Below are 24,733 nucleotides of genomic sequence, written 5' to 3' on the forward strand. Positions count from 1 at the left end.
AGGCGTTCATTTTTAACAGTTAGCAATATTACCGGGGTATTAACAAATAGCAGGCAATTAATATTACTAATTTAGATGCGATATCATTCCGATGAATGCGGCGGTTATGTATATACTTTCTTAGTATCGTGTAAATCGAGATAAATGAGTCACTAGAACGGTACACTCTTAAAAGTGTGATTGACTAACCTTTCGCGCTATAGGTTGCTAATTTAAGTCAAACTTACGTACAATCTCTTCCTCTCGGTTTATTTGATGTACTCTCTTTTACTATTTCTCTTCCTTTCTTGATGTAGTCTCATTAATCACGGTGCAGTCAATTAGATCGAAACAACATAAGGAAGAGATCCTTTCAAGTATTCATAGTATCACTTACAATTAGTGAAAAAGAGAAGAAAGTGCGGTTGAGAGTTTCAAGAGCTTGAGGCGAAGATGTCTCTTAAATTTTCCGTAGGCAACTTTTACGAAACCTATGTGAGTACATATGTAGCAGCCTGATCAAATCCTACATTTTTCTTCATTTTCTCTCCTCTGTAATTTACGATGATGTAATCTGATGGACTATGTTTCATCCTGCATCGCTTTTTTTTTAAAGATTATATTGTGCAATCCACAGGCATATTTTTCCTTTGTAACTTTGAAGGAAAGTACCCATTGTAATTTATGAATGTGTTTAATAAATGATTTACGTGCAGTGTTTAATTCTGTACATTCATTCAATATCTGGCAACATTTTTCTGATTCCTTATAGACGTGTCATATAATTAATCATATAATTAAAGTATTTTTACACAAGCATATTATTTACAAGTATTTTTACAAGTATATATTTACTTTCATTCGTCGTTTAAAGCATACTTTATAAAGAGAAGATCATTTTGGAAGAATAATGTTTGCGGGTTAAAATTACTAAGAATTTATAATATTGTGATATTTAATTTCATGCACTATCATTGATCCTATCGGTAGGCATAGCAAAGGTAGGGAGGCCGCAAATGCCAGAGAAATGAGTGCAGGTCGGACCAGAACAATACACACGGTATGCCAATTCGAAATGGGGCCAGAATAGCAGAAGCGGCGAGCCGGTAGTTGGGTAACTAAGCTCACAAAAGTAAAGCCTGTCAAAATAAAGTGGCGGTGCAGCCAGTAGTCCTCGTTAGCCAGTAAGGAGCGTAAGCACGGGTTCGATATTGCCTCGAGTCGTCGTACATTTCTCAACGATCTCGCAGTTTATCAATTTTCTCATTTGATTGGAAAAGCTTTTCGTTTCTTTGACCTTTTTTCGTGCTCTTTCATTATCGTCTTGCTCTTAATACTCAAATTAGCGATCGGTCTCTGCGATTTCCGTTCGTTATAAACACGCGATTGCGTTCTTCTGATAGACAGAGTAGAGCATGACGAGGAAACAAACGGTGATCGTGAAGCTTAAGAGATCCAGCACCGGCAAACCTTGGGGAATACGTATCGCTGGAGGCGCTGATTTGGGTACACCGATCGTCGTCACCCGCGTGAGTTCTTCTTTCATGTCTACTGTTACTGTTAGATGCATACAGCTTATGGTTATTATTGGATCTGCAGCAAATCTATTTATCTATCTATAACAGAGAACAGCAAGGAATGGAGATCATTTTCTAATGTACATAAGCTGCTGCTGTTGCTGCTTACATACAACGATATCTATCCAATTCAAAATACACGAATATTTATTACAAACGGATTTTTATCTTATTCGCAAAGCAATTAACTATCGCCTAATATCGTCACGCTTTTAAACAAGTACAAGATGCCTGTAGATTATACTGTATACGTTAAATCATAATCATGTCTAGCTGACACTTGTGACCTAATCTTGTGCGTCTTTTTGATCGCCTCAACTGCATTTTATCCAACATGACTATTAAATACAGCACAGAGAAATCGTAAACACATTTGAACGCTATCCAAATGCTTCTATCATTTAATCGTCATTGCATATTACTTTACGTATTCTAATTAAACGGCAAGTCTTCGCATCTTTCGCGCGATAAGTTAGAATATAAAAACACTGATATTCGCAGTATTTATGTTTCTGATATTCGCTTGATAGCAACATTTTGTTGATAATGTAACTAATACAGATTTACAACGTCCGATGTCATGCCTGTTATTTTAATTGTTATAGTCGGAGAGAGAGTCGAACTAACGTTATTTCAATTATTAAAAAACGATGCCTCGAGCGTAGAATTCTCTTACGTTAGTTAACAAATAGCAAGCCTTTGAAAATCAGCGATGCGTGGTTATCTTACGATAGAATTTGTATTTGCAGTCGGAGAACGAGACGCTTCAGAGGGGTGATGTGATCAAGAAAATCGACGATTACGACACGCGAGATGTGAGGCATGTAGACGCGCAGAATCTTCTTCAAAACTCTGAATCAATAAGGCTCGTGGTCGAAAGGTCTGAGCCGTCGAATGCATCTCGTATCAACATTACCACGTCATCTCCGATTATCCAGTTGAACACTGGCGACAGGGCTGCGGTCACTAGTCTGTCAGAAAGCAATTCCACCTTTATTATTATGCGTTCGATTTATCGCATTACTATCGGCACGCTACTACTGCTACGTAACATGACTATTAACGCTTCGTATTAAACTTCTCCCTACCTTATTTTATACATACTTTAATCGCAGCGCCTGATTGACAGCTCATCGCATCAAGAAACATCATCGTTAGTTCGACGATCACTTTCTTTCTTGCAATTACAATAGAATTTTTCGAATCCTTCGTTTCATAGAAAATCTTCGAAAATTAAAGTAAAAGCGAAAAATGCACGTCTTTGTATCCTTTAATCGATGTATTATATTAAGAAGGGCCAGGGAGAACCACTGATAACTTCAGGGATCGATAAAGCAAGTTTTGGTCCGCTTTGAAATTTCTAACGTTGAAGCATTATCGTCTGTACATACCGATATTAAAATAAAATCTACTTTGTGTATAGTAAATTCAGATGTTTGAAAGTGATCGCCGAAAGTATCATCGAAGCTCTCGTGAGAGGAATTTGTTTCATATTGATTCGTTAGTAAGATACTTTCCCATTCCGCTATAGAGCTAAACAACGGAAAATACCGTCGGAATTACCGAAGAGCCCCGTACCGCCGCCTTTAATCGACGAATACAGGCCGCCTGCATCTTCACCGGAACACCTTAACTTACCGCACGAACATCTCGATGAGGTTCGCGAAGAGAGAGCCAATTTGTCGCAGGTACTTTGAGCAGATACACTTTGAAACACGAATTCACACGCAGGAGCAAGCAATCTACATCGCTATTCGTCCTGTTGTAATAAACTCATTCAATATATGTATATTATGTTCAACGTTCTGCCCGAGAATTTGAACAACGATCAAGCGAATGTAAGTATTTGCTCGCTTCTATTTCATCGACAATTAATTTTAGCAAGTGTATTTTAAACAAACAATAGAATCCACGTAACACACGGTATGGCCTCGGAGACAATAGTAAGAACGGATTGCCATTCACTCGGAGCATTTCATTGCGACATCGATTCTTGAAAAGAAAAAGAAAATTGTTTCCTATAGCGCTTCCTAAATTTGAGAATGTAAACGTCGCCTGATTAGTTCATACTTGCAGAGTAGTTCATTGGTCCGTAAATGCAATACTATGAAGATGAAGCGGACGATACGTCTTCACGTTTGTTGGATGTATTTATAATTCTTTTCCAACACCCTGTAACTCTTTTCGACGACGTTTCGTCGCCGCTGTACATTCTGAATATCATAATGTCCGATAAATTGCTCGAGATTCGCAGATAAATAAAATTGGAAAGTCGATCGTTTAAAAGACTCTATAGAAAGATTGACAAGCAAATAACAAACCCATCCGGCGAAACGTCAAAATCATTCGCTAAGTAGAGCAGAGATCGTTATCTATGAAATTAGATATTTTTTTCTATGGCTTCCATGCCATCGAAGACTCGAGAGAAATAAAGATAAAGATAAAGAAATAAGAAATAAATAGAGCAACTGGATTAAACTTTGATAATTGTTGAAAAGTGACATCGTCTTCTGCATGCTCCGCATAATATCGTTCTTCGTAATGAATTTATATGTATATCATGCGACTAGAATATAAATTATTGTATTTCAAAGTACACGGTATATTGCATTTGGCAAGTTACATACCGTTTCGAAATATGTCATTCGAACGCTTTGAAACTCAATAACTCATAGTTGGATCACCGAGTAGTTGTGGAATGACAGAATATCCGTCGAATATAATTTGCTATTTCCGCATTCTATCTCAAGATGTCAACAAGCTGTACGATGTATTCGATTTCGGTTCAAGTGGAAAAATGATCTTACAGTCGTTTAATAACGAATTTAGGGCAAGCTATCCATACATGATCGTTAAACATAGATCGATTTGAACCACTTCGTCGAAACGGTGAGAGTATTTACTCGTTCGTCTTTGGCTTTTAGTCGAGCTTTTAGTTCGGTTGTTAATCCATCCATTTATACGGCTACCACTCCCCGCGTATCGTTCTGTCTTCTTAGCTAAGTAGCGGCTTATTCTCTTACACTCTTCGTTAAGCTTACGATTTCGACGAGGACACGATTACCGCTGACTTCGTCAGATGGAATCACGGTCTCGGAAGATTTGAGAAATCAATAGCTATATATGTACGTAGTTTCGTGATACGAAGACGACGCCTTTATTCGCGAGACGTCCGAAGCGTGAATATATTTTTGTTGGCCCGCCACGATGCCGGAAAGTCCACGTAGAGGCAGTTGCCACGCTATAAATATCGCTTTTGCATCGAAACCACCTCTCCGATCCAATACTACGCGATCCAGAACGATTTCGGAACACTATTTCGATCCTAGTCTCCGCTTGAAAATACATATTCTTATTGTTCTGCCGATTGCAACAACAAAATGTCAACTTAGAGAAATTCCAAGAGAACGGTACGTGTTAACCGTTATACTCTCTTCGTGCAATAAACGATTCATCGAGTATTACATTTCCTCCGAAGTAGTCCTATGACTACTTTAAGGGAAATACAATAGCGAAACTCGGTACAAAACGTTTGTATTTGCTTATGACAAGTAACTAAACTGGCGATGAAAAGGCATGTTGAGCCAAGGAAAACATTTTCCACGATGTTTCGGATATTCGTTCAAGGTCGGGAGATATACCAATCATTATATCGAAGAAAACATCGCCTGGTTCACGGACGTATGTAACAAGCAGAATGTACAAATAAAAAAAGAAGAAAAAAAGAGGAAACGAATCCGAGAATGATGGATTCGAAGAATAATTCACATTTGAAATGATTAAGAATACCTATTTTCTAGTTTTCTCAGGATTTGGTTCGAATCCAGATGTGACACAATCGATCAAAAATACATACAAATGGCAATCGAAATAGAAATTAATCGTTTAATGAATTGTAATTATTCCGTCGAAAGGATCGTTTCGGTAAGCATTTTTTATATTGGAGAGGAAATGCTGCTAGCAACAAAAAGGATTGTGGTAGCTGATAGAGATTGACAAGAAAATTATATCGCCGATCAAGAGGATAAAACGTAGGAACGATCGAGATACGTCGGTAATACGTGGAGAGGAGAAGAAAGAGCGCGAGAGGAGTCGCGTGGAAAAGACCAGAGTTAGTGCCGCCCGCGCAACGAGGCAGTGCGTTAGCGAATATTCGTAAGGGAGAGATCCACAGGAAAAAAGTGAAGTAACTTCTCGGTGAAAGCGGGAGGAAAGAGGGGAAAAAAGAAAGCGATTCTCGATTAAGAGTGCTACCGCAGTTGCAGGAATACGAACTTCGGTTCGATTAAGAAAACGATGCCGGCTTACACGACCATTTATCGTCACAACATCGAACACCAGCCGAAAGAGGAGGAGGCTGCCGTGTTTTGGGTACGAAACAGTTATCAGTCGTTAAAAGTAAAGGAAACCTATTCCATGTTTCGTCGAATATCGATAATTCACCATCGTTACAATATCATTAAAGTATTTAATTAATCAGAACTTTATGCCGATCTATCCAATCTTTGTTACTACGGCGGTGCAATTTCCTTTCACCTTTTATTGAATTATCGATCCTTGCCGGACAGGAATAGTCTTAATTCAAAAAAAGAATTTTTATCGTCTCGTTGACATTTTGCATCAGTTAAAAAGATAAAATATCTTATCATTGTTCAAAATAAAACAACACAGCATCGAGAAAGAAGACCGTGTTGTTCTTAACGCGACGTTTTCCCTCTCATCCGTCTCATATTATTTTTTTCTCGTATCTGTCGACACTGATTCAGAACGGATATTTTAACAGCAATCGTTTTTTCCATAAAGAATTTAAAGATATGGATTAGCGATCGAAATCGACTATTACTCGTTAGAAACGAACACGTAACATAAGATGATCTAAATTTTGAATTACGTCGCCGAGTGCCAACCTTGACACCCTCCGTAAAAGTAGGGCTAGGTCTTGATTCTACCCTAATGACACTGAAAAAGACACAAGCAAGCGAACTTGCATACGGCTTATCATGAAACGGTGCACACTGTAAGAACGAATGCAACGGAAGGAAGAACGATTCAATTGAAAAAAGATTACAGGGGGTATGACTGACTAATAACGCGATGCAATAAAACGAATGTAAGCATGTTACCGACTATTCATTGGAATCTTAATCTATTTTCGTAAATGAGATCTGGGTTACTCAAACACAAGAGGGTCATACAACGACACTCTTACAGCTTGTCCTCTTGACTTTCCAAAGAACTTGCTTCGTTAAAAAATTATTTCGGCAACGTTCAAAAACGTTATCACAGGCTAAGGGAATAAACACGAAAGAAATACATAGGAAAAGAATCGTTGTTGATTATGTGGAAACATTTTAATTTACGAGACCTTTAGTCTATCAGATACTGTGATTCAATTTACAAAATATCGAAACACTTGTTGTCTTTTCTGTGTACCTTGCCAGCAGAATCTAGAAAGTTTTTTCATTGTTGTAGTTCAAGTTTCAGTGCATCGCAACCGAGCCAAACGATAAACAATTTTCGAAACAACTGTTTCGGTGTGTCCGAATTTAGTTCGGGGACATTCTATAAAACGACGTAAAAACAACTTCCTTCTCCGAAATGACATATTTTCGACGGATAGTTAATAATGATATAAGTATATGACATAAATAGATACTCGATGGAAGTACTTTAATCGTGCTTTCAACTTTTTAATTAAAAAGATCAATAATAATAAAAATTAATCAAGAGTTGACAAGCATTGATCGTGGCGGAGAAAAATTTCGCAGCAGACGGGGTACACGTTATTTTTGCCGGCTAGGGTCCTTCATCTATTTCGAGAGAGAGAGAGAGAGAGAGAGAGAGAGAGAGAGAGAGAGAGAGAGAGAGGCCGTTACTCACCCTCTAAGATAATGTTTCTGACCCATTTATAATGAAATAATCGTTATTTGATATAATTAATGATCTCGTGAAAGCCATGATTGCATCGATCGTTGCATCGATCGTTGCATCGGTCGTTCAATCGTCGTTCGTTCGAAACAAAGTCGATAGTGACTGTATTCAAATTCGATCTTCTATTCTTGCAAGCGCGTCTTATAAATACGACGCGTAACTTTATCCTGCTGTTCACTCTCTTTCTACATCGTTCCACTTGACATTCTCATTTTCGTCATTTTTTAGCAATGACGACAGCCGATCAAACAACATCAAGCAAGCATAATCATCTTACATCTTTATAGCCCACGGTTTCTGTTCTTCGATCTTCTCGACTCTTCTCGTATTTTCCTTTGATATTCGTGGAAATGTAACAATTGTATTTTTGATAATTTCGTAATTCTGCGTAAAACTCCGTGTAGAACGATAGATAACGTAATCGTAGGAAATACTTGGCAAACGCTTTGTTCGTAACGCCACGGCTTTATGCAATTTTCTCATTGTACAGATACGAGCCAAGTACTAACAATTTTAAATAGTTTTTATACCTTTCATTTGAAACTAATGGTGGTCGAGCATTATATTTCACAGTGCGTGTTCATTTCCAGTTGCTATAGTTGGCCAAAAATATCATCTTCGTTGTAATGATATTTGATCGTTTAACGAATTGTCATCGTAAAAAGCAATTAAACGTAAATAGAGAACCTACGGAAAAATAACACATCAATATCGAGGAAATGATCGGTAAATATATTTTTAATCACGTTTAAAGATAAAAGCCATACGTTGTTATTGCAACAGTGTCGAAAATTAACGAGGTGTCATCGGTCATCATGGCCTCTTAATAATGGCTTATTTTAGCTTTCGTTGGTTGGTAATTGACACCGTTCTGGCAGAATATTTCACGCCTACTTACCTTATTAAACACTTTTTCGTTACACATAATTCGTTAATTATTTTTATCGATTAATTACAACTTTACTCGTACCTTATTTTTACCATTCGTATCATTATTTGTAGCATTATTTTAAGGTACAGTTGTTACAATAGTTACACTCATAATCGATAAACATAAAGGAGTATATTACATGATCTGAATACTATTGATAGCGTCGATTTTTAGCCATACCGCACAACTCCTCTGGTCTTGCCAGGTGCAAAGATAAAGAAGGATGCTCCGCTTGGAGAATGCTACTTGCGCCATCATCCCAATCCGATGATCAGAGCGGCACCGCATCATTACGAACAAGCTCATCCTGAAGTTGCTATGAAACAAAAGGTACGCTTTATTCAATCCTGCGCTGAAAAATGCTTCATTTGTGAAAAACTGTCCTATGTTTCGATTTGCTTGAAACAAAGGACAATCTTTTATATTAATTTGTATATATATTTTGTACAACATCTGATTAGGTGGCAGAAACGGTACTTCAACGTGTCTTGGGACCGAATGAAGTTCCAAAGGTTTGGATTACTTTATACTCAAATCGCTTTTGCTTCCGTGCAATACAATATGCTTTTGCTTTTAGTAAAAACAATCATTATGTGGCATGTAATCTACATTTTTGTTTAAAATTGTATATTGTTCCTATCAAGCGGTTTTTTTAAATTTAAATTTATATATCATCTCTACAAGGTACTCTTCTAACTAAACTTTAAGTCTATTTTATAGTGTAAGTTATTATTAAGCTTCAAATAACTAATTGAATACATGTTAAAACGTTATTAAATAACTGATACACGCATTATTATGATAAATTATGAAATTCCAACTAATACATATTTTCAATTTGTTTAGTGGTAAATTTATGACTTAAGAAAAGATTTAAACGAACAATACCATTGTGATAAATTTGCAGTTACTGCAGTTATTATTTTTTATCTCGTACAATTTTATTCTTAGGTTGTCCACAAGCAATTTAACTCACCAATTGGACTCTATTCCGAACAAAATATTGCCGACACTATAAAGAGCCAAACAACCGCTATACCGTAAGTAATAAATAGATATACATAAAACAAATATTAATACGCCGTACAGCTTGCAGTAGCGTAATAAAGTTACTAAAGTTATAAGCATTAATACTATTGAATTTTTGCTGGATGCTGATACTTATCAAACTATTAACTCTAAGCAGTTATGATCTTGGCGCCATTAACTAACGGATATTTTTAAATTATAACTTGAATAATAATGCATCGAAAAAATGACCCATAGTTTACGTGCGAGGGACATTAATCGGAAGTTGCAAATCGAGGATTTATCAATTCATTGGTGATAGACTGTCGGGCACGTGATCAGAACGGGAGTATGGACGTAGAACAGAAAACGCAGCTGTCAATCCTTACACTGTTGTTTCCTTTTCACAATGGATAACACTCACGTGCAGTTTGTTTGTTTTCCAGCATTTTCATAGACTTTTCCTTCGTGAAACAGAAACAGGAAATACAGGAGCAAGCGAGAATCTTGAAAGAGCAGGCCATAGCCGCCGCCTCGAAGAATGTGTGGCCGCAATTCAATAGACCAAATTAATATCCAGTTCGAGACGTTTTTCGATGCTTCTCGCACGTCGTAGTATATCCATAGTTTCAAATTCTATTGTTTTCACGAGAATCATTGGTCACATTCCTTGTCTCACAATTGTTTCTTTCTTTTAAAATTGTTTATCGTCCTTCCTTCTTTCTTTCTTTTTTAATAAGGCAAACGAGCGTGGCCACTGATCCGTGGTTAAGCTCTTGATAATCGTTCGATAAAGTATTTATTGATTCAAACTCTTTTGCTTTACAGTTTAATATCTATAAATCGTAATTATAGGGTCGTGATGCATATAACTACATAGATACATACATATTGCAATTTGTTGTTGTGACTTCAAGTAAATCGATAAAATCGACAGAAAAGCTAGAAAAAAAACAAGTTTCAAAGGAAATTCTTAGAATAACCATACTATATATTTTTCTGCATGCTGTACCATTGAAAGTAATCAATAATTAATCAGAGTAAATGTTCATGCAAATTAGTAGCCTTACTAATTTTGATACTCATACAATCAAGAAGCAATTCTCGAAAATTACAAATCAGTATCACTAAAAGCAGCTATTTGTATCCTATTAGTGAAATATAGTATCTTAAATGTAAGAATCGACACCTCATGTAATTCTCGAGAAAAGCATCAAAGATTTAGTTGAGACATATTTGTGACTCGATTAATGAAAAGGGCATGGAAGCGGTCCGAAAGTCGCTCTCGAACAAACAATTGGCGATATAACCCTGGCTGCTGCTAACCGATCTGACAAAATCGAGGCAAATGAATTAAAAATAGTCCGTGTGTACACATGCGATACAATGGTACAGCTCGAAGAAACCGGTGAAGTACGACCCGAGTAAGAGCGAGGCTTACAAGGCTCTGCAAGAGGAGGCTCTCGGTGACGTAGTACAGGAAGTAAGACAACCGGCGCGCACCGGTGTTTTCTCTCCGCAAAAGGTTAACCAAAATAGGGTATGCATATAGAATAGTTAAATTCTACTTACTATCTAAACGTTACTCTTGTCTGATCAATAAATATTTTCAGATATACCACGCTCGACCAAAAAGTCCAGCTGGACCATACGTAAGTAAAACTTTAAATACATATTCGGATTTTATATCAACGTCATTTGACCGTGTTATATGTGCATACATGTATAGAATGTATGTATGTATGTATATGAAGCCATACATCACAGCATACATACTTAGGTTGAAAGTTGAAACAATTTAGGAGAGACTTTAGAGCTTGAGTCTTGTTCGGGGCTGTACGATGTCAACACAGAATTAGTTTTTTTCTTCAAATAGGGCAGTTAGGCAGCCGGTGCAAAGATTTTGCTGGTAACTCTAGCCACAGGAATGCTTACTGGCTGAGTGCGGCTAGATCACTCGATGTCACCATTTGACTGTAACACTTTAATTTTAATAGACTCACGGCAGTCTTTGTAATTATATAAATTGAATGAATATAGAAATTCTTTTCCCTTTTATAAACACATTATAATCACAAACGATTATTTACATAAATTTGATGTCGATTCGTATATGTCACTTGCATATTTTTACGTATACATTTGTTTATAAATACTGGATAAGATATCTTATGGTGACAGAAAAATGTTCTCCTTAAATATTTAAAACCAATTCAAAAATTATAATTCATTGAAATGATTAAAATTCAAAATGTAAAGTGACCGTGCAGTTATTATTGTATTACTATGAATGCCAAGCGTTTATAAAATTTCTTAACGATATCACTTTATTCAACTACAATGGTAATTTATAATTTTTTTCTAGGTAAATATTCTTGATGACGACGGTGAAAAAATCCACCAGAGTAACAGCTTCAAGAGGATCATGTATAGTGTTTTGGGACAAACTGATTATTAATTTGCGAACTGACGTTATAAATGTACTTTATATAATATAAAATATAAATATATATTTTATTTATTGTTCATTGCAACAAATGTTAAATTAAAACTGATCAAGAATTAATCGCGATAAAAAATTGTTAAAATAACATGATATTACATTTAATTATATTTAAAACATAAAACTTGTAGTTCTTCTACAAATTCTACAAGGTGGTGGGAATTTTATATGCTGCGAAACATGTCAAATCTTTCCTTAAACCACATCCTGATAAAAAATTATGCAATTAAATAAACATTCAGTGTGAATTATGTATGACGAAATGACGATTTTATTATGTCCTTCTTTCAGTCTTTAATGATGTTAAATAATAGTTAGTATTACATTGAAGAGAAAAAAGTACTAGATTTTATTAAAAAGGGAAAGGTTATTTAAAAATACCTGATAATGGCTAATATAATTTAATTTCATAAGATGCTACAATATTTACCACGATATACTGACATATGTGTACTAACGTAAGTAAACTTCAATTTATTCTCATTCGTAACTTTGACCTATTAAACTTTAATATCAGAGCATACATGTATATATCGTCGTTATTATGCATGTAATAACAAGAAATGATGAGTGGAATAACAGTACCGCAGTTTATATAGGACCACATTGCATCTATCGTATTCTAGCGGATTACAAAATATCGTGTACTATTATTACGTATAACTTAAATTTGATACAATACTTCCCAATTAGTGACATGGTACAACAGATATTCCATTCATAAAACTCATTCTTCAAATGATTTACATGTAGAATATAAATACTGTGCCTTCGCAGACTATGGAGCAACCAATGTATATCATTGGCTAAGATAAAATAATAATAAAATAGTTTTCTTTAAATATTCCAACTAGCATTAGCCAATTGTCTTCTATTTCCATCTTTTTAGAGAAGTCTTTGAAACTTTTTGAAGAGTAACATTACGACTCGATCTCGTAAACATTTTTTTTTTCCTATTAAGTTCATATAATCTACATTTTCGCAATTCATTACGTAATCGAGTCTAATGCTACAACATGTCCCTTTATATATTTCTACCAACCTACCAATTATTTAATTCTTTATAAAAATAAAGCAAGGATAAAGAATTAAATGAATTGGCTGTCTTTCGCTACGGCATAAATAAATGAATAAAAAAATTGCCGTAAATAAACATTATCAAACTCCGAAAAGTTTCATTTAAGTCTCCACAATCGTAACAATCGATATATTTACACTCTGAGTAAACTGTTGTATAAATTAAAAATAATACTTTTTTCTTAATCTTATCCGTTTCATAAAGTTATGTATTAACAAACGAATAAAATACAAACGTCAACGCACGAATATTTTCGATTATTGTAACGACAGTTTTCAAGATTTAGACAATGAGTAAATCATGTTAGGAGATTTCTTGCTAATGTAATTTTTGTTCTTGTGATATATTTACATAATAAAATAAAATGTTCCTGCTAACTCAATCATACACCAGACTCAACACACAACTCACATACTAGCATAAATATATGTCACCTACTAAAAAGAAAAAATATACAGGATCGCATTCAAGCATTAAATAAGAATGAAATGCATATATTTACATGGCTTACTCATTGCGTATATGTTTGTTTGTATTAGATTAAATTTCTCGTGAAGTTCATATTTTAATCACTTATTCTTTTAATGAAACCAAGGAAATGTTTCAAAAGGTATTAATTTTTACGATTGGACCACAGCATCGTAAAATAGGAATCAAATAAAAAGAAAGCCGATGACTTGAATCTAGATAAAAAGTTTTTAACTAGGTTTATCACTATCAAGAAAGTATTCGTGCGTGTACGTTAATTCATCTAAATAAATCAGTAATGAAGAAACTATTTCAAATTATGTTAATCTCCTCTTAGGATGTATATAGAGCAGGGCAAAGGGAACATGACAAATATAATAAGAGAAAATAAATAAAATGAGTTCTACATAGTGCTACGAAGAATAATTAAACGTCGAAGGAGTCATCAAGTAATTGTTTTAGTTCTTTGAGGTGCTGCATTTTGCTTCCTGTTGCGGGTGAAGCACCTGTTGGGCGACCAATGTACCTGAAACAAAAATTTAGATTTACGGATCAAGTTAATCATAAAATATACATTTATATCCTTCTACAGCTATACCTTATCATATATTTACATTAAAGTATGATAAATAAAGCTATAATAAATATCCTATTCAAATACTATAACCAATATTACCTTAATGTTCTCTGTTTGGGTTTATTAGATTCTATTGACAGCGACTCGGACACATTCGTTGGTTTAGTTGATGAGAACCAACCACTAAACCACCCTCCGCTACCCCTACTGTCGTATGACGTATTTCCGCTGCTGTAACATGGCCCAATTTTTTGCTTTGCTTAGCAAGCACGCGTACAAGACAAATTATTGATAAATTTTGTGCTTAAGTACATTGCTTATTAGTGATATATTTACACACATCAAAATTTTATAAATTACATCGAAAACGAAACTGTGACAAAGTAAAAAATTTGGGCCACGTGAACAGCTAAACATATGACAAACGTATTGGACAACCAAAATATCGTAATTTTATAATTTATGTTACAAGTATCAATTAGGTGATTTTGCAACACAAATTCATTATAATGAAAACACGAGCAATTTATACGTATTTTTGTAAGCTAAAATTATACATACATATTGCAAAAGACAGATCTTAATATTTGTTTGAATTTCGATACTCACGATACAGAACGAGCTCCATTCAAAGCTGTATGAAATCTAGGTTGAATGTATGTCCATGCACCCTGATTTTTGTGTTCTTCTTGAGCCCATACTAATTCTGCATTAGCATATTTATCGGCTTCTTTCTTAACTAAATCGTATGGGAAAGGTGAAATCTATAAAAACAAAAGAATATAAGTAAATTTAATTAATAAAATGAAAATAAACAAAAAGGTTTTCGAATTTGATAGCAACTAATATTTACCTGTTCGACTCTCACAATGGCGACTTTATCGTCCAATTCCTTCTCCGCGCGTGCTTTCTTTAAATCGTAATAAACTTTACCAGAACAGAAAATTATCCTTTTAACATTACTGGGATTTTGAGAAGCTACACCTTCTTCTGGTATCACTCTAAGAAATTCTGTATTTTCCAGCATCAAATCGAAACTAGACTTTGCTTCTGGATGACGAAGCAATGATTTTGGTGTCATTAAAATCAAAGGTTTCCTAAATGGCAATGCAATCTGTCTTCTTAGAATATGGAAATAATTTGCTGGTGTACTGCAATTGGCTACAATCCAATTGCTATCGTGTAACTGACGCACAGCGAATTCTTCGCTTTCAGGAGGGAAATAATCTGGATCATCAGCAGACATTTGTAGGAAACGTTCCAAGCGGGCACTGGAATGTTCAGGTCCCTAGAACAGGCAGACAATCGTGTAGATAATTATATACTGTCATATAACAAATTTTTTAAACACATATTTAAGAACTTACCATTCCCTCAAGCCCATGAGGTTGTAACATTACAAGACCAGATTGACGTACCCATTTAGCTTGACCACTGCTGATAAATTGATCAATTATGCACTGTGCCGTGTTATTGAAATCACCAAATTGTGCTTCCCAGCACACTAGTGCATTAGGATTAGTCATAGAATAACCTAATTCAAATCCTAAAAGTTTAACAAAAAAAAATATTTTTATTCTTAATATCATTAACACATATATATAAAGCCAATTTAAGTAATATCATAACATTACCAAGTACACCAAACTCTGATAAAGAACTATTGCATACAGTATATGGAGCTTGATCTGGGTAAAGATAACACAGTGGTCTGTAAGTAGCTTTATCCACAGTTTGATGATGGAGAACATGATGTCTGTGTGAAAAAGTTCCTCTTTCTACATCTTGACCTGATAATCTAACATGAATACCCTCTTTAAGTAAAGAACCAAATGCCATAGCTTCTCCAAGAGCCCAATCAACTGTTCGCGCTTCTATCATTTCCATACGAGATTTTAAAATACGTTCGATACCTGTATGTTTATATGTTTCAAATTAATATATATCTAATTAATTAATTCATCCATAATTAGAAAGACATTTACCTTTATGAACCACAAATTCAGCTGCGTTGGGTGGTGGTGAAGAGAATTTTTTTCCGATATGAATGAGTGTGTCTTCTTTAATACCAGTAGGAGATACTTTTAATGGGTCTTTTCCTTCAAAGAAACCGGACCATGGAGAATCCAACCAATCTTTGTACTTAATATGTGTTTCTTGTCTAGCATTGACATATGCTTCTTCACAAATTTTCTCATATTTATCTTTAACATCCTGTAATATCATTACAAAAACTTAGTCACATATACTCAAATAAGTAAAATATTTCTTATTTCAGTACCTTAACTTCTTCAGGAGAAACGACACTATCATCAATAAGACTTTTGGCATATATGTCTAAAACTGGTGGAGTATTTCTAATTTTTCGATACATCAAAGGCTGTGTGAACATAGGTTCATCAATCTCATTGTGACCATTTCGTCTATATGATACAATATCAATAACAACATCTTTATGGAAAGTTGCTCTCCATTCTGCAGCAACTTTACAAACATGCATTACTGCCTCAGGATCATCCGAATTTACATGGAAAATGGGTGCATTCACTACTCTTGCAACATCTTTCATAAAATCATTAATGATTAGAGTAACCTTAGAACACAAAAAGATTATCTTTTATGTGTATGATGAGATACTTACCAGTACAATAGGGAGAGGATCGTGAATGTCTTGGATCTGTAGTAAATCCAATTTGATTATTCACCACGATATGAATAGTACCATGAGTTGTATAATCTGGTAAGTCTGACAAGTGCATTGTTTCAAAAACAATACCCTGCCCACAGAATGCAGCATCGCCGTGCAGAAGAATAGACATGACCTATTAATATCAGTTTAATCATGAAGCTTCCAGAGAAGTAATAAAATTTTGTTATCAATGTAAATTACTCCGTATAGTGTACCTTCTTGCCTTCGCCATCACCGCGATAAAATTGTTCTGCACGAGTCTTTCCTTGTACTACTGGATCGACAGCTTCTAAATGAGATGGATTCGCCACAACAGCTAAACGAATGTTTTTGTTTGTTACTCGATTCAAACGCTCAATGTATGTTCCCAAATGATACTTAACATCACCAGAACCCTAGATTATTAAGAATTAGTAAAGCATATCTATATAAATGACAAGATCAAATTTCATATTGTAAATATCATATACACTTACATCATCAGCTGCTTCTAGAGCTGCAAATTGAGTGAATATTTGACTCAAGGGCTTACGACAAACGTTAGCAAGGACATTTAAACGGCCACGATGAGGCATACCCATGACAATGGATTCAACTCCTAACTCAGTTGATTTATCAATTACCTGCTTCATAGCAGGAATCAGAATTTCACATCCTTCCAATCCAAATCTCTTCTCAGATGACCACTTGCGTGCAAGGAATGCTTCAAATCTACAGTGAGAATACAAAATATAACAATAAACATTTTATTGTTGGTGTAAATGTAAAAATGTTTACATTTTGATATTTTATATACCCAGTTGCGCGAGTTAATCTAGCCAAAATAAGTCTTCTTTCATCATTCGTCATTTCCATAATACCAGGAGTCTCCATTTTTTGTCGAATCCAATTGCATTGTTCCAAAGAATTGATAAACATGAATTCCACACCGATGTGGCCGCAGTAAGCAGCTTCTAGTCTTTTTAAGATTTCACGAAGGGGCAATGATTTTTCTTTGCCACCAATAAAAGTGGTGGATGGCAACTTGAAAATACGATCCATATCGGATTCCTCTGTAGAAATCGAACAATAAAATATTTGCTTATTTTAAAAAAACTTGAACATAATAAAAGGCAAATGCAATGCCACGCCATGTATGTATTTATAATAGAATTAATATAGGATAATTAATTCCAAATATATCTAAAAAGACATCTCTTTTGTTATAACTACTTATTATATATAGTACGCACTTCTTTTTATTAAAATATAGTGTATATATTTTTGTAACTGATACTGAAAATGTAAACTATGAAGCGAAAAAAAGAGAACTTTATATGGCATGAAACTCAAATGCAGTGTTTTCTATATTTGCATTATAAATATATGCAAATAGTTCTTTTAATATCATATGTGAATATATGTATACAAAATGTTTGGCACATGATATTACATGCATCACTTCTTAAAAAAAAAACAAATAGTTAAGATTATAACAAAACCTCTCCACAATATTTGTAAGGAGGAAAATAAATGGAAAACTGAAAAAAGTATTCAAATATAAAGCTGTAAAACTCAATAAAGCATTATTAATAAAAGCAATCACCAAAAATACTAAAATGATAACAGTACAATAATATGACAAAATTTTTACACATTGACCACACAATTTATAAAATAAAATAAGATATAGAAAAGTGTAGAAATTTGAAAAATGATATTAAAACATATAGATTATACAAAAATCATTTAATAAATAAATAGGAACTTGAGGAGGAAGTATTTGCGAAAAGTATGCTCTACAAAAATACTTATACATACATCTTTTATTACATCATACATAAACTGTTAGGTGTGGTAATAATATTATTTATTATCCTATACTTCCTCCAATTTTTCCAAAAAAAAATATTCAAAAATTATTCCTGGCACAAATACCTTTACAGCAAAATATAGCAATCTTTAGATCAATGTTCATATAAAAGGCCCAAGCACCTTTACAATTTACCTTTAATGCCAATTTTTATGTAATCCCATAGCGAACAAAATATTTTACAAAAGCTTTAAATTGAACTCTCATTTTAATTATTATTCTTACATACTTTTCATAAGTGTAGCTATTCTGTATTGTAGTTCCTGTGAGTAAGTAGTAGTACGTGCTCTGTTCCCTGTGGACATTATGCTTAAACTGAATAATTAAATTATTGAGCAAACTCTTTTTATATGTATTACAATAAGGTTTCGCCACTAAATATATTTATTTAAAAATAATATTAATATTATTTTATTCATTTTTACTGTAACTAACTTTGCAATATTGTTTAGATTTAAGATATCTTTTCTGTTTATTATGCTGTACTTTGTGTCCAGGAAGGAAATGAGATGAAATATGAATCATAATAATAAAAATGATATTTCCAATAATAACAAGTATCATATTGTGGTGAAATAATTAAATTATTACACAAACATCTTCAAGTTAGGAGAATGTTAAAGAAATAATGAAGCAAAATATTGCTTACTTCAAGCAGTTAAATTTTTGATAGTCTTTTTAATACATAGTAATACCTCACATAAAGTGTACTCTGAACCTTCATTCCTTTGATTTATGCAGAAACACATTCATTTAGGCTTACCGAATGAGTAATAATTATAGAGCAACTCTTGTGGGTGTCTATCATCAAGATCAGCGCTGTTGATGCCAAGTGGATCCAATTTAGCAATATGATGGCCACGAATCTGTCAATTTAACGCCACATTCATACGAACCAAGTAGTTTTTAATTCTTCAAACTTCTTAACTCATTACAAGCATTAAAATAAATCACTGTGACTAATGTTCACTTAAATGTGTCTTAAAATATTGACTCATATGTTTTCAAGGAACAAAAAGAGAAAAATTATCTTTTAAAAACATCACATCACAGTAATTAAAAGCAAACATACCTATTGATAAAATAAATATTCGTTAATATTGATATGTTAACAGTTAAAGCATGTTATATACATGCTTTCTATAACTAAACCTAGTTTATGTATTTAGAACAAGAATATTTTATTATTTTTTAAGGATTAAATTAAGCAAACATAACTCAAAAATCCTTCCACAAAACAGAAACCAATGGTTGTAATATGATATAGATAGTTAAATTAAATAATAACTTGTTCCAGAAACAAACATTCCAAATTATAATTGCAAACATGTAAAAGCAAAGCTACTAACATCATCTGCAAGCATGCATAGCAATGATTTCCAATACATTTTCTTACCTTAGACAGTTTATTTGTGCATGATATTTGAAAATACGTCATAAATACTAATACATAAGTAGCAACTTAAGAACATTATTCACACATATGTAACATACTATCGATACAAATTGCAAAATATAAACCGATAAACATTTCACTCTTCCTTAAGAGGGTCAAGAACATTTTCAGTATCAGTAAAACTTATCATGGATCTACATTCACATAACACCTTCTTAATATATTCAATCCAACAACTTCTTTCTTGTATTTTACTAATATTTTATAAATTTCATGTATTTCATAAAATCTTCTTTCTTGAAATACATACACATAAATTACTCCAATTATTTATGAAGAAGGAAGGTATGATAGTGGTTAAGAAGGAGTTAATGCATATGATAGAAACCATGATGTTTGTTTTTATGATGTGAAATATGACATATATTTGATGAAGGTGTTTTAAAAAGCTCTGGTACTTTAAAAGTCACAATAATCACATAAATTTTGACAAAATTAACTAAACAGATATAATATAAAACCAAGATTGTAATATAGCATTTATAAACACACCTTTACTTTATACATATAAAAACTAAAGTAATACTTTAAGGAATTGGTTTGGGTAAAAGCCTTACCAAGCATATATTGTCGCAGAACCTGTTCAGGAGATCCCTTGCGGGCTGCATAATGTGTATGTATCAGGTCTGTTTGCATGATACCCAGTGGGTCCAGATCAGCAACTAAGTGACCTCGAGCCTATATGCCAATGAATAATTCCAAAAGGACCCCAATGTATATCAGTTTTTCTATTTTTTTAACTATCATACATTACTACATTATAGAAATACAATATTGCTATTAAAAGTGTAATCACCCCTTAACTATTCACTAATTATTTCTATAGCACATTAAAACTTTCAATTTAGACCTTTAAATTAACCCCTTTAAATTAACCTTTAATTCTAAACCCATATAAAAATAAGCATCATAATTTTTTAAACGAAATCTGTAATATTTCTTAAAATTAAAGCTACCGTAACCTTTGGGTAAAATTTTAACTTCATTTGATATATTTGTATAATTATAATTTTACAAAATATAAAATAATATAAAAATATAACTTTAATTTACTTTCTGAAGATCAATTGCCTTTTAATATCATTTAATGCTTTTATTAATTCTCTATTGGTTTCCCTCTTTTTTAGATATGTATTAATAAGTTATAATTTAGAGCTATAATTTACATCACAAATCTAACACATAATTTGTGGGAAATATTTAATTGTAAAACATGCTAGAGGTGATAGATGCAATAAGCATCTAATAAAATAAGGCTATTATGCAATACTTGAATATAATCTGACATTCTTAATCAGTGCTCGAAATATTTTTTCAATGATAGGACGCAATGATGGATTATTTCATGAAATACATGATAGCCCTTAATGAAATAGTTTCAGTATCAATTTCTTATGTCCTATATGTTTCATAAGTTTGCTTTTTTTTTCTTTTTATCAATTGCAGAACTAACATATCAACTAGATTAGTGAATATAAATATGGTATTAAGAAAAAAAAATAAAGATTAGGACATGTGGAAATTGAAACAAAACTCCTATTTGATATCACATGCAATATGATAGTAGAAATTTCCCTTCAACATAAAACATACATACAATGTTTCTAGAACACATGCTATAATGTTTCAAGATCAAATAATGACTGAATTATAGTCAAAATATTAAGACACTTTTTCTAATAATCAAAAAGATAAGATAGAACATCTAAAAGCTTTAACATAAAGCCATAAAACATTATATAATTTCGCTTAAATTGAATATCTTATGTAAAATAAAAAATATAATTAAATTTTTTTAATGTATTTAATAATAATACACACATATAAAAAATTTGGTGCTTGGAAACATAATATTTTGTTGAAACATAGTTGTTGTTATCCCAGTTTTTTTAAATACGCAATATAAAATTAACATACCTGATAAGAACGAATAATAGCTTGAACAGCCAGATGGTCATCAATAATCTTTTCATTAACAGGTATTTGGCTCAATTGTGTACCTCCACCAAGTGGTAATAATGCTCCTAATGGAACTTGGTTATGACTTGGAGCAAGAGAAGGAGGCGCCTGATATGCAAGACCTGGTGCAGCTCCAGCAGTACTACTGCGAAAAAATGAGTCCCAAGACTAAAAATAAAAGTAATAAAATTCATAAAAGAATTACAGTTAATGTTTACTTCAATAACAAGGATATATTCCATGAATTTACTACTAACCACATGTACACTATGAGGATCTTGTAGCCATGCATTATACATTTCTTCTACATAAGTGCTGGAACTGCCATTGAGAAAAGGTTCTGTGGCTACCTTGCTATACTTTCTAATTGGTTCGATAACTATCACCTGTGTGGTCCTTGTCAGAGGATGGCTTCGAACCAACCATGATGCAAACCTTTCAGGCCTGCACATTCGTGGCGCTAAAGGGGCCAATGTACTAAATAGGGTCCTTGCCTTATACATTTTTACCTGCAACAAATATTAGTATCAATATATATGTTCACTAGGTATCCAAAACTTATAAATCATATATTTATACATTATTTTATGGTATAACTAAACTATTTATATATAATTCATATGATTAAAACTACAAGTATATAAGTACATTATTATCTTTGAGATTGTATTGTACAAAGATCTCTATCTGTAATTACTCATAAAATTAATTGTTTTTATTTAAAATTACTAGTAAATCTTTAGTGCTTTTATCAAATTTTATCAACTTTACTTCATATAAAAATTGGAAAAGGTAGATAATTATCAATAATACATTTTGCATTTAAAGGAAACAGCATATTTCCTTACACAATCCTTTTGTTACAAAACCATAGGATATGTTTGTGTAATAAGAACAAATATGTCCTATTGTTTTGTAAAAAAATTTTGTAATCAAGTCTTTTGCAAGACTTTAATCTATTTATAAAAAAATATTTTTAAATTTCCCTTTAATTTTAATTGTAGATTTCAGTTGCACAACCATGTATGATGTGCCAACTTTAAAACTTAGCACATGATGAAATCAATAACTCTAAGTATATGTATACCACTTACAATTATGGAAGATACACATTTTTGAAAGTAATAATTAAGATATTGTTGTTGATAAATATTTCTTTGAAATAATATAAGTGGTAATCTGCTGATATAGCATATCTAAATCTGCATGTCTGCCCAAATTATGTTGATTAGAAATGTACATACATATTTATATATTTTTCATGTATAAAATATACCTTCTTTTTATGCTCCTGAACATTAGAATGTTAGAGGTATACTTGAGAAATGGTAAATATCCAAAAGATGCTAATGTTACATTGCATATAAAACATAAAATAATTTTTGTGTAACAGATGTTGTTAAGAAAATGTACAAAAATTTTGTATAAGCTGAAACTAAGATATTAATATATATGGATATGAATTTAAGTATATTAACGGTAAAACAGGGAATATACATGTATATGCATTATAATGCAGACTGGTCTGCATAAATGACATAGTCTATCATAATAAATGACTAATGTAAGACAGATAAGCTAACAAGAAAATCAAAACACATTAAGGAGATTCATAATAAACTCTTTATATTCAACTTTATTGACATGTTACAAAACATGAGTAGATATACGTTTAAAACAAAAATATTAGGTTAGATTATAATTTATAATATCAAAATTCAATGTGTCACTAACACTAATTATGGTATTACATTGTGTAACTCATATTGAAGTTAACAAAAACTATTCATATTAATTACGCTATACAGACGATAACGAATTATCTATTATTACAACATCAGTAATCAGCGTGTATATCAATACGTACTTACAATTACTTCATATAATAGTTTTAGTAAAAAATAAATAGCAAAGGATTATTAAAATATATTTCTAGTTTTTAGAACAGTTATGCAAATAAGAAGCTATCCTTTGTCAATTAGACAATATCAGAAACATATGACATTTGTCCGAAAAACGTGGTCAAACGTCAATTTTTTGGCATACCGATAGGGATTAGCAAGAACAAATGAATCTAAGAATCTTATTAAAAGTGAAACTACGAAAAAAAGTGCAGAATTTACGATAGATTTCTAAATACCTATTGCAACTACACAATTATATTTATATCTACATATATGAAAGATAATATTTTTCATTTGAACACAATCATATTGTAGGTTATTTAATTCAATCATTAAGAATATTTTATTATTGATGGGTTAATATGAAAGTGTAAAATAAATGTTAAAAGTTATTAAGGATCTTTTCTAAAACAAAAAATACGAAAGAAATAATTATATCTCTTAAGTCAGGTGACTATTTTCGTCTGGTGCAATAATTTTACGTAATCAAAGGTGTCATGAAACAAGATTTCAAGAAAGAATAATATTTATTATTAGAACTGATATTCTTTATAAAGCGATCAACAATTCTTCGTAAAAATCATAATTATTTTTCGTTAATGTCATAATTAAAAATCAAACATAAATGAGATACAAATCTACGTACCTGATGTTAACGCAACAACGATGACAGGCCATCCACCATTTACAACTCAGGATTAAACCGAACTACGTCTTCTTAAAGTACAACATATCTATAAGCAAGAAACAGACTTCAGCGCACCTAACGGCTAAATATTACAAACCAGTATTACAGTAATTCAATTTAAAAATTTACCAGA

The 24,733-nt window shown here is 32.6% G+C and overlaps 2 protein-coding genes and 1 long non-coding RNA gene across 22 annotated transcripts; 1 reads left to right on the top strand and 2 right to left on the bottom strand.

Moving 5' to 3' along the window:
- Positions 1 to 382: 382 nt before the first annotated feature.
- On the top strand, positions 383 to 13,872 carry Zasp66 (PDZ_signaling and DUF4749 domain-containing protein Zasp66). Of its 11 annotated transcripts, none has more exons than XM_069110877.1 (9): positions 383 to 474; positions 2,306 to 2,529; positions 3,088 to 3,244; positions 8,593 to 8,748; positions 8,880 to 8,930; positions 9,370 to 9,458; positions 10,822 to 10,966; positions 11,040 to 11,078; positions 11,792 to 13,872. In XM_069110877.1, the coding sequence occupies exons 1-9, from the start codon at positions 433 to 435 to the stop codon at positions 11,882 to 11,884; spliced, it is 996 nt and encodes a 331-aa protein (XP_068966978.1). In that variant the 5' UTR covers positions 383 to 432; the 3' UTR covers positions 11,885 to 13,872. The 11 variants fall into 11 exon arrangements, with proteins under 11 accessions (XP_068966978.1, XP_068966987.1, XP_068966976.1 ...); XM_069110886.1 differs by having other exon boundaries at positions 2,306 to 2,376; XM_069110875.1 differs by lacking the exon at positions 383 to 474 and adding an exon at positions 1,383 to 1,508.
- LOC138178711 (uncharacterized) lies at positions 1,457 to 8,593 on the bottom strand. Of its 2 annotated transcripts, XR_011172787.1 has the most exons (3): positions 8,255 to 8,593; positions 7,437 to 8,174; positions 1,457 to 1,595 (listed from the first exon to the last, which is right to left on the bottom strand). It is a non-coding gene; the product is annotated as an uncharacterized LOC138178711 (long non-coding RNA). The 2 variants fall into 2 exon arrangements; XR_011172786.1 differs by lacking the exon at positions 1,457 to 1,595 and having other exon boundaries at positions 4,760 to 8,174.
- Positions 12,315 to 24,664, bottom strand: Nc73EF (oxoglutarate dehydrogenase Nc73EF). Of its 9 annotated transcripts, none has more exons than XM_069110849.1 (17): positions 24,559 to 24,664; positions 22,266 to 22,517; positions 21,967 to 22,176; positions 19,357 to 19,459; positions 18,823 to 18,888; positions 17,538 to 17,793; positions 17,218 to 17,452; positions 16,957 to 17,136; positions 16,694 to 16,874; positions 16,334 to 16,614; positions 16,038 to 16,266; positions 15,687 to 15,965; positions 15,420 to 15,598; positions 14,906 to 15,340; positions 14,662 to 14,816; positions 14,152 to 14,283; positions 12,315 to 14,001 (listed from the first exon to the last, which is right to left on the bottom strand). In XM_069110849.1, the coding sequence occupies exons 2-17, from the start codon at positions 22,509 to 22,511 to the stop codon at positions 13,902 to 13,904; spliced, it is 3,267 nt and encodes a 1,088-aa protein (XP_068966950.1). In that variant the 5' UTR covers positions 22,512 to 22,517; positions 24,559 to 24,664; the 3' UTR covers positions 12,315 to 13,901. The 9 variants fall into 9 exon arrangements, with proteins under 9 accessions (XP_068966950.1, XP_068966951.1, XP_068966953.1 ...); XM_069110850.1 differs by having other exon boundaries at positions 14,152 to 14,280; positions 24,559 to 24,646; XM_069110852.1 differs by lacking the exon at positions 18,823 to 18,888 and having other exon boundaries at positions 24,559 to 24,646.
- Between the last annotated feature and the right edge of the window lie 69 nt (positions 24,665 to 24,733).

Source organism: Bombus flavifrons, chromosome 4 (assembly GCF_040668555.2).
Source record: "Bombus flavifrons isolate JBK064 chromosome 4, iyBomFlav1_principal, whole genome shotgun sequence".
Lineage (NCBI taxonomy): Eukaryota > Metazoa > Arthropoda > Insecta > Hymenoptera > Apidae > Bombus > Bombus flavifrons.